General features: G+C 51.5%; 2 protein-coding genes across 3 annotated transcripts in view; one reads left to right on the top strand and one right to left on the bottom strand.

Annotated features, from left to right (window-relative positions):
• The window catches only part of MTERF3 (mitochondrial transcription termination factor 3), a 28997-nt gene extending 23648 nt beyond the window's left edge, over positions 1 to 5349 (bottom strand). Inside the window, exon 1 of the mRNA XM_006273240.4 lies at positions 5184 to 5349. Coding sequence (XP_006273302.1) covers positions 5184 to 5334 — 151 coding nt within the window. The 5' untranslated portion in view covers positions 5335 to 5349. The remainder of the gene's footprint in view (positions 1 to 5183) is intronic.
• A 157-nt stretch (positions 5350 to 5506) lies between these two features.
• Positions 5507 to 12795, top strand: part of PTDSS1 (phosphatidylserine synthase 1) — a 55711-nt gene continuing 48422 nt past the window's right edge. Inside the window, exons 1-2 of one of the 2 annotated variants that reach the window (XM_059723864.1) lie at positions 5695 to 5784; positions 10396 to 10460. Coding sequence is in view for 1 of the 2 variants with exons in the window: in XM_006273232.4 (XP_006273294.1) it covers positions 5606 to 5784 (179 nt within the window). In the remaining variant the exon portion in view is untranslated. Of the gene's footprint in view, positions 5785 to 10395; positions 10461 to 12795 lie in introns of both variants that reach the window. The other variant, XM_006273232.4, reaches the window with a different exon arrangement.

Below are 12795 nucleotides of genomic sequence, written 5' to 3'. Positions count from 1 at the left end.
CCACGTACGCGCTGGCCAGCCTGACAGGGGGTTCGCACACAGAGGCTGTCACTGCAACTCTGCCACTGCACCCTGCGCTACCATCCCATGGCCACCCACATGGCTTTGTGGGCAAGTGGCACAGGGGCATGCTCACCTCCTTGATCTACCCTGCAACACCTTCCCTTTCCCTTGCCCTGCCCCACCCCTTCCCCCCACACACTTACCTGTGTGTGGGCCTGGTCGGGGGGAAGGGGGGCCTGCATGCAGCAGCCACCAGTGCACTGCTACTTATGCCCCACGACCAGCTGCATAGGTCCACAGTGGTGCAGGGTGGTAGCAGTGGCTGGGGAGGGCTCATATGTGGCAGCTGCTGCCGCTTACCTGTAGGGCCATGCCAGCAGTGACGTCCGCTGCATACAAAACCTCCCTGCGCTGCCGCTACGGAGCCGTGCCCGGAGCTGTGCGGCTGGTCGCATGGTGGCAGTGGTGGCAGCCATGGCCGCTGCACGGCATGGGATGGTAGTGGGGATGGCTGCATGCCACCCAGCTGCCACCACACTGCTGCTGCCACCCTGCAGCCGGCCGCACAGCTTCAGGCATGGCTCCGCAGCGGCGCAGGGAGCTTTTGCATGCAGCGTCCATCACCACTGGCACAGGCGGCCCTACAGGTAAGCAGCAGCGGCTGCCACGTGCAAAGCCCCCCTGCCACCATCCCTTGCTGCCACTGCAGACCTGGCCATGGAGCTGTGCAGCCAGCCACATACCAGCCTCCCCTTCCCCTCCCCCTCCACTGGGTAGCCAGCCAGGTGGCACGCACACCTCGCATCGCTTACCCACAAAGCCCCCCGCCGAGGGGCACCCCTGCCCTCACCCCCTGGCCCTGCTCCTGGCTGCAGTGTGCTGCTCCCTCAGCCACCTTCCCCAACCCTGTCCCACAGTCCCCAAGCCCCACTTTCCTCTAGGCTCCAGGGGTGAATGGTGAGTCTGAGCCAGAGCCCAGCCTTGGCTGACTCAGAGGCTCAGGCCCCACCCTTCCCCCTCTCCCTCTGAGCGGGGCTGGGGATTTCCCACTGTTTCTGCAATCAGAAACAAGCCTGCAAGAGCTCTTTGCAAAACCAGAGAATCCGCAGATTTCTCTGCTAAAAAGGGAAATCCACGTTTTCTCTGATAAAAACAGGGAATCCGTGGTTTTCTCCGTTTTTCTGTGGGAAATGGAAAACCTGGATCCCTGATAATCACAGTGAACACTACTATCCTGCCTATCATTCAGGCCCTTAATACAGGCACCATCTTTGACTCTTCTCAGTCATTACCTTCAGAACATTTTTAAGGCCTTCCAATTCTTTCTCCAAAATACAAACAGCCTTTCCCATCCATCCAGAAAGCTAAAACTCTTATAAGCCTTTTATTCTGTTTACAGAAACCACCTTCTCTGCAGCCCTGACATAACGGATCTTGCCCTACTTACAACCGTTCAGAATGGTGCTGCAAAAGACTGAATAGGTTCTTAATGTGTCACTTTGGCCACGTCATCCCATTCCACATACCTCCACTTCTATTCCTTAGCTGCCTTTACTTTCGAAGTCCTTTAGATCCACTATCTTGCATTCTCTATCATGATGTTGACTCCTGACTCGTCAGCCAGTGAAGCAAGCCTTCATCACCTACTTGTTACATTTCTATTTAATTAATTAATAATAATAGAAAGATTACCAAAAACTTCCAAAGAGAAAAATCTGCCAAGTTATGGAATAGTTACAAAAGGGAAGGAGTTGTCAAAACCATATAATTTGAGATATTTACATCTGATATTTACATCTGAACTGGAGAAAATCCTGGAGGGTATTAGCATTTCTCTTTGCAACACTCCAGTAAGGTAGAGAAGTATAGTTACATGTGTATATCACATTGGGAATTTAGATGTAGAAATGTAATGACTTGCCCAAGATGACATTAGAAGTTTGAAGCACAGCTGGGAACTGAACTATTTTTTCCTGATTCTTAGTTTAGTGTCTTAACTGCAGTACTCACAGTACTATCCTGCTGCTCATTTCCTTTTGATTTGGACATACTTTTGTTGCAAGATCTCAAATTAGAAAATTTTTCCGCCTTCTTAATTTGTGCATTTGGCAGCATTTTCTACATATTAATTTTCAAAGATTCCCTTACTGAGTCAGCTGTGCAAGACTCACAGAGCAAAACAGGAAATTTCTCATTTTATTTTTCTTCTTTAAATGTAAACAAACCGGAACAAAACAAACCCCTATAAAAACTGACAGGGTAGTAGAGCTAGACTACCTAAAACTATTTGTAACTTTTTCTCCCCAAATAGATTAGATGTAAAGCTAGTGGTTTCTAATGACTAAACTTTAAATATCAATGAAGTGCTTCACTGCTGATAACTTCAGCAGAAACAGGCAGCAGAGGTGCACATCCAGTATGGCTGGACAGAACCATTTCCCACTGCAATTGCAGAACTATTTCTTCTTCATTGTATGCTTTGGGGAGTCTAATTTTAGATGCTCCTAACTGTAACATCAACTCCAGCACTTCTGTAACTGTCTAAAGTGAGCCATTACAAATTTGTTCTTAATTTTCCAACCATAGTTTGTTTTTTCTGCCCCTGAAGGATCAAATTCAGCCTTGGGATAAGTAGACAAAATTCCAGGGAAGCCAAGACATCTCTGCAGGGGTTTTAGAATGTAATTAATGCTTCCATTAAAATTCTGGTCTAGGAGCAGATCCAGGAGGAGTGCTGTGGCACCACTACACCCTCCTTTTGGATTGCAGCATACCCTGGGAGCCTCTGGGGACTTTTTTAAAGCCCTAAAGCAGATGAAAACACTTTCACTTGGTGCTCAGATACAATCCTTCTCCCACCACTGGCTGCCACTGTTGTTTTCCCCAGATCCAGTTCTATGTGCCCCTGCTGGGCTGCAGCAATGTGGTAGAGAGGGAGCTCTAGATTCAGCCAGGAATTGGGATGGGGGTAACAGCAAGGTAAGAGTAATTTCCCTCTCTCAGCCTTGTCCCCCAGGAGCAGGCTGGAGAGCGGGAGCCTCTGCCCATTCACACTGCCCTTGTCCCTCCCTCCCTTCCTCAGCACAATTCAGCTGGAGGAGGCAGAAACTGCTCTTGGAGTTTCCCTCTGACAGCATGGAAAGTAGCAGCAGCAGCAGGTGGGGAAAGGGCAGGAAGAGAGGGGGAGGGAAGGGAAGGGAAGGGGATTGATGAAAGGGAAGGGAGGGGGACCTGCTTTAGGGATTTACCAGGCCCTCACTTCCTTTAGGGACTTAACATCTCAGGAGACTCCCACAGAACTCTGCTGGCAGAGGCAGGAGGCTGAAAGCAGGGGGTAGTGCTCCCACCCCCCCCTTTGGGAAATCCTGGATTTGCCCTTGTTCTGGTCCATGCTAGAAAATGTGTGTGTTGCTGGTATGCATCAGACATGCATACATCAACAGCTGCTTGTGCGCTAGCTGCAAATGAACACCAGGCAAGTTATGAACAATGTTTAGGAAAATCATTGTTTAAACTATTTTATAGCATTCCTTACATACAAAAAGGTGAAATCATATCATGTGGCTAAATGATTTGCCAAAGTATACAGGAAGAATTTTTGCCAGAATCAAAGTAACTGGCTCCTGACACTATACTCAGACTACCCTCCCCTCTGCTGAGTGGAAGAGAAGACAGCCTGGTTAGCATCAGCTAAAGTAACTTCAATTAGTGTGTTACTATGCTAAAACAAAGATAGCACTTAATCTCTCATACTTTATTCTCAGAGATCTAGATAAACACTATTATAAAATATCATTCTAATACATGGCACTTTCTAATATAATTTTCTTCCATACCTATCAAAAATATTTTTCAGGGTCTGATAATTTTATCATTTAACTGCCGAGTCACAAAAAGGTTAGTGAACTTGTGACTAACCACGGAGTGACTTCGGGTTCATCAGGGGTGTCAAACTCACCTTGTGTCCCAGGCTGGATCTGGACCACCAGGCTCCTTTGGGCATAAGGAAGTGACGGTGATGGCAGCTTTGGCTCTAGCTCCCACCACATGCCCTGTGCTGGAGCTGGAACTAGGCTTCTGTGTGTCTTGTGCCATGGTGGCAGCTCCAACACTGGGCATGTGGCAGAGGCCAGGGAGGTAGGGCCATGGCAGCGGTGATAAGCAAAACAGCTGGAGGGCCACCAGGGCTGTCAGCCCATGCTTGCCCTGTGGTCATGTCCACAAGAGCCCAAGGGCCCTAAATTCTGCAGCAGGTCACACCCAGTCTGGCAGGCCAGGTCCAGTGGCTCTGCAAGCCATATGTTTGATACTACTGGTTTTACATCTACAGTGTAATACAGATGTGTTACTGCAGCCCAGCTTACCCAACCTAGCTTTAAACTAAGCAGCTCAGATACAGAAATGGCAGGCTAGAACCACTGCTGGCCTTCCATTCAGAGCAGGCTGCAAAACTTACCTGGGAAAAGAAGCTAGACAGCAGTTCCCAAACTGTGGGTCACAACCACAAATGGGGTTGCAACATCAGTGGATGGGGTCACAGGGGTGGGGGGCTGTGGGTTGGGAGTGAAGGGCCATGCTGAGGAAATGGGGCTACAAATGGGATTAGGCTGAGGAAAAGTTTGGGAAGCACTGGGCTAGACAGACTGCTGTGGCTACACTGCAACGGGTACCAGAGTCAGCTACTTTACACCTAGTTCTGGTGCATCCGCCCAAGCAGGGCTCACTCTCTTGGACTGCAGCACAGATGCACTGTGTGCAGCAAAACACAAAGGGAATCCGGCTCTCCTCCTCTCAAGTGCAGCCCTCTGCCCCGTGCACGGCACCGCTACCTGCATTTCATACGCCATCCAGAGACTCCAGACACTAGATCCCTGTCAGATATGACAGCAGACGTGTTGGAGACATGTCCTGCAGCTGCATCCAGCCTATGGAGCATCCTCAGGGCTGCCCCTGCGTCTCAGCTGACTCGCACAGAGCATGTCAGACCGGCCCCACACGCAGGGCCCAGGACGCCAGCCACACCATGTCAGCGCGGCCCAGCCAGGCTAGGACATGCCGTGGACGCAGCATCCAGCACAGCGCCGCGCCGCGCAGCGCCCGGTCCAGCCGGCCCCCGGCCGGCCATGGCAAGCGCCAGCCCTGACGCGTGGGGTCAGAGGGGGCCCGGGGCGGCCTCTCACCTTCGGGCGGCGCGGCCAAGTCGGGAGCGGGCAGCGCGGGGGCGGGTAGCGCGGGGCCGGGGCCGAGGTTGCAGCGCCAGCGGGCGGGCGGCGGCCCCACGAGTTTCAGCCAAGCGCAGCTGCGAAGCAGCCACCTCACGCGCGCAGCCATGACGACACAGAGGAAGACTACGCAGGCTCACGCGGCACCGCCCCCCCCCCCACCGGCACCACGTGGGCCTCCCCCCTCCTGTCCGGCCGAAACCATCTCCGCGGGGGAGGGGGACGCTCCTCCTACTTCCCTCCCAGGACGCAGCGCGTGGTACGGCTCGGGCCCGCCCCCTCGGCCCAGCCTCCCAGCGAGCCGCTCTGGAGCAGCGTCTGGTCTGCGCGCAGCCGCCTCCGAGCTCCGCAGCTAGCGGCCGGGCCCGGCCCGCGGGGCCATGGCGACGTGCGTGGGGAGCCGGACCCTGAGCAAGGACGACGTGAACTACCGGCTGCACTTCCGCATGATCAACGAGCAGCAGGTGGAGGACATCACGCTAGAGTTCTTCTACCGCCCGCACACCATCACGCTGCTCAGCTTCACCATCCTTAGCCTCATGGCCTTCGCCTTCACCAGGTACCGCCCCGCCCCGCCCCGCCGTCGGGCAGCGCCCGGGCCCCCCGCCCGCCTGCCCGCCCGCCCGCCCGCCCGCCCCTGCTTTCCCTGCCCGGGGCGGTCCGGGGGTCCAGCCTGCACCCGCGCCAGCCCGCACTCGCGTTCGCCTCCGCCTGCCTTCATTTCCTAGGCACCAGCCGCGGGGCGGGGCGGGGCGGGGCGGGGCGGCCCGTCGGGGCAGCCAGGATGGCCGCGCAAAACCGCGTCTGTGGAAGGTGCTCAACCTCCGGCCCGCGGGCTCCCTGCAGCTCCAGGCTTTGGCAGGGGGGGAGCAGTGGCCATTAATACAGCCGCCCTCCCGTGCTGCCTTGTTCCCAGGTGCTGCTGCTTGGTGGGGCAGGGCTTCTTCCTCCCTTACCTGGGTGGATCTGGGCCTGGCCAGTCCCTTCCCATGTGGCTGTTTGGGGGCAGACCACGCCCCCGCCCCCCCACCCCCATGGAGCTGGGTTGGGGCTGTGCCACACCTGCATCCCCCCATGGGGGCAGGTTGGGGTCCTGCTGCAACCTCCCCGGGTGCTGGTTTGGGACCAGTGCTTGGATTCGGCCCATGGATGGACTGGGCACTACTTGTCTGGCCTAGCAGCCAAAAAGGTTGGGCGACACTGATCTATATGTTCCTGGTGGTAGCCCAGTATCTCCAGTGCTGGTGGGGGTAGTCCAGCCTCTCGCTGTCACGTTCTCATTTGTCATGCTGGGCCTTCCCTGTCCCAGTCTTATGTCTGCCCCCCTGTGATAAATAACCTGTCCAAGAGCATGGCTCTCCCATGTTTAGTTTCCACAGGGGTGCTGCTCTGCTCCCCTTGCCTCCAGCGGCTCGTCTTCCCACTCCTGCCCCTGCAGCGATGCCTCGGGCAGGGCGGAAGCTCCAGCCAGAAGGCTCCCACTGGAGGCGAGGAGAGCAGAACAGCACCGGCGGGCTGCAGCCACACTGGTAATAGGGGTCCAAGAGCCTGGGGCTTGGCCCCATACAGAGTGCCACGGGGGCAGCTGTGGCCTGGGCAAGCTCTGCTGTGCAGGCGCCCCGCCTCCCAGTCCACAACAACTCATCAAAACTTCCTTTGTGGCCCTTGGGACCAAATAATCGCCCAACCCTGTTCTACAGTATATAAAACCATAAATATGTGTTTTTAGCTATATATATCAGTTTGTGCTGAGATGCATAACATAAACATTGCAGAGACACTACTGGTAAAGTAATGCACAAGCTTCTGCCTTGATCCTGCAAATCAACACTTAAATTCACCTCTGTGTGTAATCCCAGTGAAGGCAGTGGAGAAGCTCATGGTAATGCTAAGGACATGAGCAGGTGTTTGTTGGACTGCAGCCATATTTGTTTCATTGGGCACAGCAGTGGCACAGGGGTCCAGTCTATGCTGATCTTGCAAAAGTAGGGCTGTTGGGGGAAGGGTGCTCCACAGCAACCTTCTGAATTATTGTATATACTTAAATATTTGTAATTCACCATTTGCCTAAGGATCAAATTTCATATTTACTGAACTGCTGCTTGAGAATCCCTTTGTGTAGACCCAGTCCTACAGTCCTTTATCAAAATATAGTGATATCAGTAGATATCAACTAAGCAAGCACCATAAGAATTTGGACTGGTTAGCAGCAAAGCTGCAAATACCACAGTGCGTATGTGTGCATAGTCATAGTTACAACTGTATTGAACTCAAACAGCAGCAGTATATAGACAGAAGTACTCCTAGTTTTTTTCCCCTGGAGTAAATACAATGAAAAAAGTACTTTTGATTATAGGAGTACAACTTATAGTTAATTCAGGTAGGTCCCAATGTATAGTATGCTTACATTACAAAGGTAATGAAATGAATCCTGTAGAACTGAAAAGAGGTGGGAGTGAGTGTAAGGAGAAGTTGAGAGTCCAGTTAGAACAGAACACACATAAACATGCACCACCTTCTGGTTATTGAGTTTGGCCCTAAAAAAGGTACATTTGATAAATGTGGCTCTTGTTACAACAAAGTCTACTGTATCATGTGTATCCTGGCTGCCCTATCTCCAAGACAACAATTTAAATCAGGGCTACCAGTCTACATAGAATGTCCCATAAATGTCTCAGCCTTGGTAGTAGCAATCCTCAGAACTGTCTGTCTTTCTGCCGTCCAGTTAGCATGACAGTACTGAGTCCTGAGAACCTCCCACTGGTGAAAATTGAGGACTCGGGATCTTGGAGGGATTGGGCTTCTTAGACTGATGATTCACTCAGCAGGGGGGGGAAAAGGCCAGATAGCTTTTATTTTTTCCCAAATAAAGAATGGGTCAATCAGCAATTCAGACACATTTGTATCCTCAAGGCACAGAATGTTAAGTAAACACTTGAGTATCTTCAAGGTGGATATAGTTTCCTCAGCCTTTGCTTTCTTTGGAGCTTTCCAGCTTTTCCTCTGTTTCTCCACCCCTTCTCAGCTCCCTTTGTTATTTCCATAGTTCTCTTTCACTTCTGTACTTAGCTGCTCATTGGTTGCTCATTTCCAACACCTCAGCCTGTCTCTGCCTCTCTCCTGGAAGTATGGGGGCTGACAGCTATCCTCACTGGTGATTCCCCACTTGCCACAGAAACATCAGAGCAAGATAGAGAAAGATAGGTAAGTGCCCAGGGGCTTGAGGGCTCCAATCCTACTCAGGGTGTGCAGGATTGGGCACCTCAAGCCTCTGGAGCACCTGCCTGGGTTGACAGTGCAGTCAGCTCCGAGCTGTCTGTAATCTACTGCCACAGAGCAAGTACATCTGCCACAATAAATGGGCATAATATATTAGTGCCTTTTGTGCCACCGATGTGGGTAGGGATGTTGATTTCTTCACTCGTTGTGCCACCATAAAATTGTTACGGTGGCACAACTGGGATGTCAGGCAACGTCTGTTCTACCCTCAGTTTCCTTCCTCCCTTCCCCTTTGCTTTCACAGAGCAGTCAGCGGCAAGAGGCAACTGAGGGATAGGACTATTGGAGGAATTGTTTTGTGAAACACTCCCTGTAGCACTACTTTTAGCTGGTACCTCCTGGAGTGACATCAATAAAATGTTATTGTAATGGGTAGAAGTGCACCGATACATCAGTCTGATATCAGATTGGCACCGATATAAAGAACATCGACTATGTGGGAAATCAGATTTTTTTGCCTGATGTGGCCGATAAATGCCCCGTGCATGTGCACAGGCGCAGTATGCACAGCACTGGGAGCGCAGCCCAGCACCTTGGAGAGCTGCGTCCAGTTGATAAGTTCTGGTGTGGTGGAAGGGGAGGGGTAAGGAAGGGGGCATGGGGAGGGCAGATCAAGGCCCTTGTGGTGAGGGAGGGAGTGGGGCTGGGGCTGGGATAGGTGCTGCACAGTCAGGGCGGGGCGTGGGACAGAGCTGTGGCTCATCCAGGGGGCGTGGGGGGGGGCAGCTCCTGGCACTGCACACATCCCAGGAGGGCCTTGGGAGTGTGTGCCCCCGGATCTGTGCGGGGTGGCGTGGCTGCCGCTGGGGTCGGGGCTGTGCTGGGCTCTTCCCAGCATAGGCTGGGCCAGGCTGCGCTCAGGACAGGCGGCAGCAGCAGCGCTGGGAGGCAGTTATGCGGGGGGCTGCAGCCAACCCAAAATTTGCCGTGCCCCCCCAACCCTCCTCCCAGCACCACTGCTGCCCACCCTGAACGCAGCCTGGCCCAGCCCCCACTGGGAAGAAGCCAGGCACAGCCTCAACCCACAGCAGCAGCCCACCCTGCCCTTGCCCCGCACACATCCAGGGGCATACGCCCCCCCCCCCCCCCATGCCCTCCCACAGCGCGCATAGCAGTGTGAGTCGCTTCTTCCCCCACACCCTCTGGACGAGCCATGGCTCTGTCCCATTCCTCACTTCACCCTGGCTGGGCAGTGCCTGCTTCAGCCCCTACCGTACTCCCTCCCTCCCCGCAGGGGCCTCCATATGCCCCCTCCCCCTCAAACCCCTTCCCTTCCCCTTCCACCACAACAAACTTACCAGCCAGACACTGCTCTTCAAGCTGCCGGGCTGCGTATCGGAAATCAGATCGGTATTGGCTGATATGCCTCCTTAAAAATCGGCTAGCAGTAGTGGCCCAAAAAATCTCTATCGGTGCACCCCTAGTAATGGAAACAAAACACACAAGGTCATAGAACTGTTTCCAATGCTGGTTAAGCAACCATACTAGAGTACCCTACATCTGAGTTCAGTTTTGGATATGTGTAGGATTACAGCTGCTTTTTTGAGGTCAAAGTCCAAACTGACCTCATCTTTCTTCATTTCAATTTTAATTAGGGATCTGAATTTGTCAGCAGGTTGTTCTACAATCATTTTGTGCTAATCCCCCTTTTCCCTCCAATTAGGTTGCAGACTTGAGAAAATATCAGTGAGATGTATTTAAATGAAGTGCATCTTTTCTCCCACACAAGCATTAGAGATTTCACTTTGCGTTGTGAAAGCTGAAATTTCAGACGCAGCAGTGAAGTCCCTAGGGCTGAGGGTTTGAACTGACTTAATGTTTAAGTGCTTTTTCCTCATTGTAGCTTGTTGTAAAGTTACCTTGTCTCTAATAGTCATTTTGTTACCCTTAGGGTGCCTTAGGGTTCTTAGTGAAACCTATTTTTGACTACCTGGACTTTCTTCTAGCTTGCAAAAAGTAAGTAGGCTATCTCTCGCATCTCGTCTTACCTGCTTCTAGACAGAAGATAGGATAAACATAGTCCTTAAAACAGTCAGCATATTAATCTCCAGATCAATTTATAGCATTCCCTTTTATTTTAATCAAGTTTTTGCTATCTAGTAGACTGTAGTCAGAGAAAGTGTGCCAAATCAAGATGTTAAAGATGAATCATTCTTGTGATTTTAGAAAGGTCAGAAAAAACTGTTCTGTTCGTGTAGTGACCAAAAGGTAAATAAAATGCTTCATAGGTAATTCAGAAGTCTTGACTTATACAAAGGTACTTTCAGTTGCATTAATCCTGACTTACTCTTAGCAGTCCTGATAATTTTCTCTCAACCCATTTCTGCACTCAGTTGTGCTGTGTTTTTTTTCACCAGTGTTGTTCTTGTTAGAAGAGGTCTGCTACATGACAGCATCACAAAATGAAAGCAAAAACTACGTATTATTCATGATGTGGAAAATGAATACTTCCTTCAGTATGTGAGCCTGTACATTTAGCCAGGGAGCCTTCTCTGGTAAAGGTGAACCTTTGAGAGGTGTCCAGGATGCCTGGTGCCAGACCCTAGAATCCTTGCTCCAGTGCTGCTGCTAACATGACTTCATGTATTATCCTACAACCAGAGAATGGGCACTAGTGTATCTGGGTGGTATAAAGGGGGAGCTTGTAGGAAAACTTAAGGAGTTCTTTGGCTTTACAGGGGAGGAGTTCTGCTTCAATGCAGCTTAGCTTCCCCTTCTATGCAGCAGAACCTCCTTTTTAAGGTTTGAAGCTTCACCATTAGGAAAAGCAGCCACAAGGTTGCATTGTAGTTCTGGGAGATTGGAAATAATATCTGTGTGCCAGGTAATAGCTTAGATTTCATAGATGTAGGGCTGGAAGGGACCTCAGAAGATCTTTGAGTCCAGCCCCCTGCCCCAGGGGCAGGAAGTCAGCAGGGATCATAGGATCCCAGCAACATAAACATCCAAATGTCTCTTGAAGGCATTCAAAGTAGGTGCTTGAACCACCTCCGGCAGCAGTCTATTCCAAACCTTGGGGGCTCGGACAGTAAAGAAGTTCTTCCTTATGTCCAGCCTGAAATGATCATGGAGGAGTCTGTGACCATTGGACCTTGTCATCCCTTGGGATGCTCTGGTGAACAGACGTTCCCCCAGATCCTGGTGAGCACCCCGATAAACTTATAGGTGACCACCAGATCACCCCTGAGCCTGCGCTTTTCCAGGCTGAAGAGTCCCATAGCTCTCAGCCTCTCATCATAAGGTCTGTTTTCCTGACCGTGGATCATGTGTGTGGCTCTCCTCGGGACTCTCAAGCTTCTCCACATCCTTTCTGAATTGTGGAGCCCAAAACTGGACGCAGTACTCCAGCTGCGCCCTCACCAAGGCCGAGGACAATGGGAGAATAACATCCTGGGATTTGCTTGAGAAGCATCTATGGATGCAAGCCAGCATTTTGCTCGCTTTACTAGCCACAGCATCACATTGAAGGCTCATGTTCATCTTGTGGTCAGTCATGACCCCCCAAGTCCCTTTCATCTGTAGTGCTATAAGCATGCTGTGGGTTTTTCTTCCCAAGGTGGAGAACCTTGCATTTTTCAATGTTAAACACCATCAGGTTCTCATCTGCCCATTTCCTGAGCCTGTCCAGGTCAGCCTGGATCGTCCTTAGGTGTGGATGCTTTACCCCAAAGTTTGGTGTTGTCGGTGAACTTGGCCAGTCCGCTTCTGACTCCAATGTCCACATCATTAATGAAGATGTTGAATAATATAGGCCCAAGGACAGAGCCTTGAGGGACTCCACTGGTCACAGCGCATCACAACGATTGACTTCCATCAACCACCACCCTCTGGGTCTGACCACGGAGCCAGTTGCCCAGCCAGCGGACCGCAGTAAAGCCGAGGCTACAGTTGGCCAGTTTTGCTAAAACATGATCATCGGATACCAGATTGAAGGCTTTTTTAAAGTCAAGATATACAACATCAATCTCTTCCCCCGTGTCCAGGTGATAGGTCACCTGGTCATAAAAAGAAATAAGATTGGTCAAGCAAGGCCTACCCATGACAAACCCATGCTGACTGTCCCTCAGGATTTTGCCATCAGCCAGTCTGTTGAGAATGATCTCTTTGATAATCTTTTCTAGGATCTTCCCCAGGATAGAGGTTAGGCTGATGGGCCTGTAGTTTGCTAGATCCACTTTCCTCCTTTTCTTGAAGATAGGCACCACATTGGCCTTCTTACAATCATCGGGCACTTCACCGGAATGCCAAGAGTTCTTGAAGATCCATGCCGGGGGCTGAGCTACGATGCTTG

The sequence above is a fragment of the Alligator mississippiensis genome, chromosome 3 (assembly GCF_030867095.1).
Source record: "Alligator mississippiensis isolate rAllMis1 chromosome 3, rAllMis1, whole genome shotgun sequence".
Lineage (NCBI taxonomy): Eukaryota > Metazoa > Chordata > Crocodylia > Alligatoridae > Alligator > Alligator mississippiensis.
Note: the sequence above shows the minus strand (reverse complement) of the source record. Positions and strands in the feature narration are given on the sequence as shown.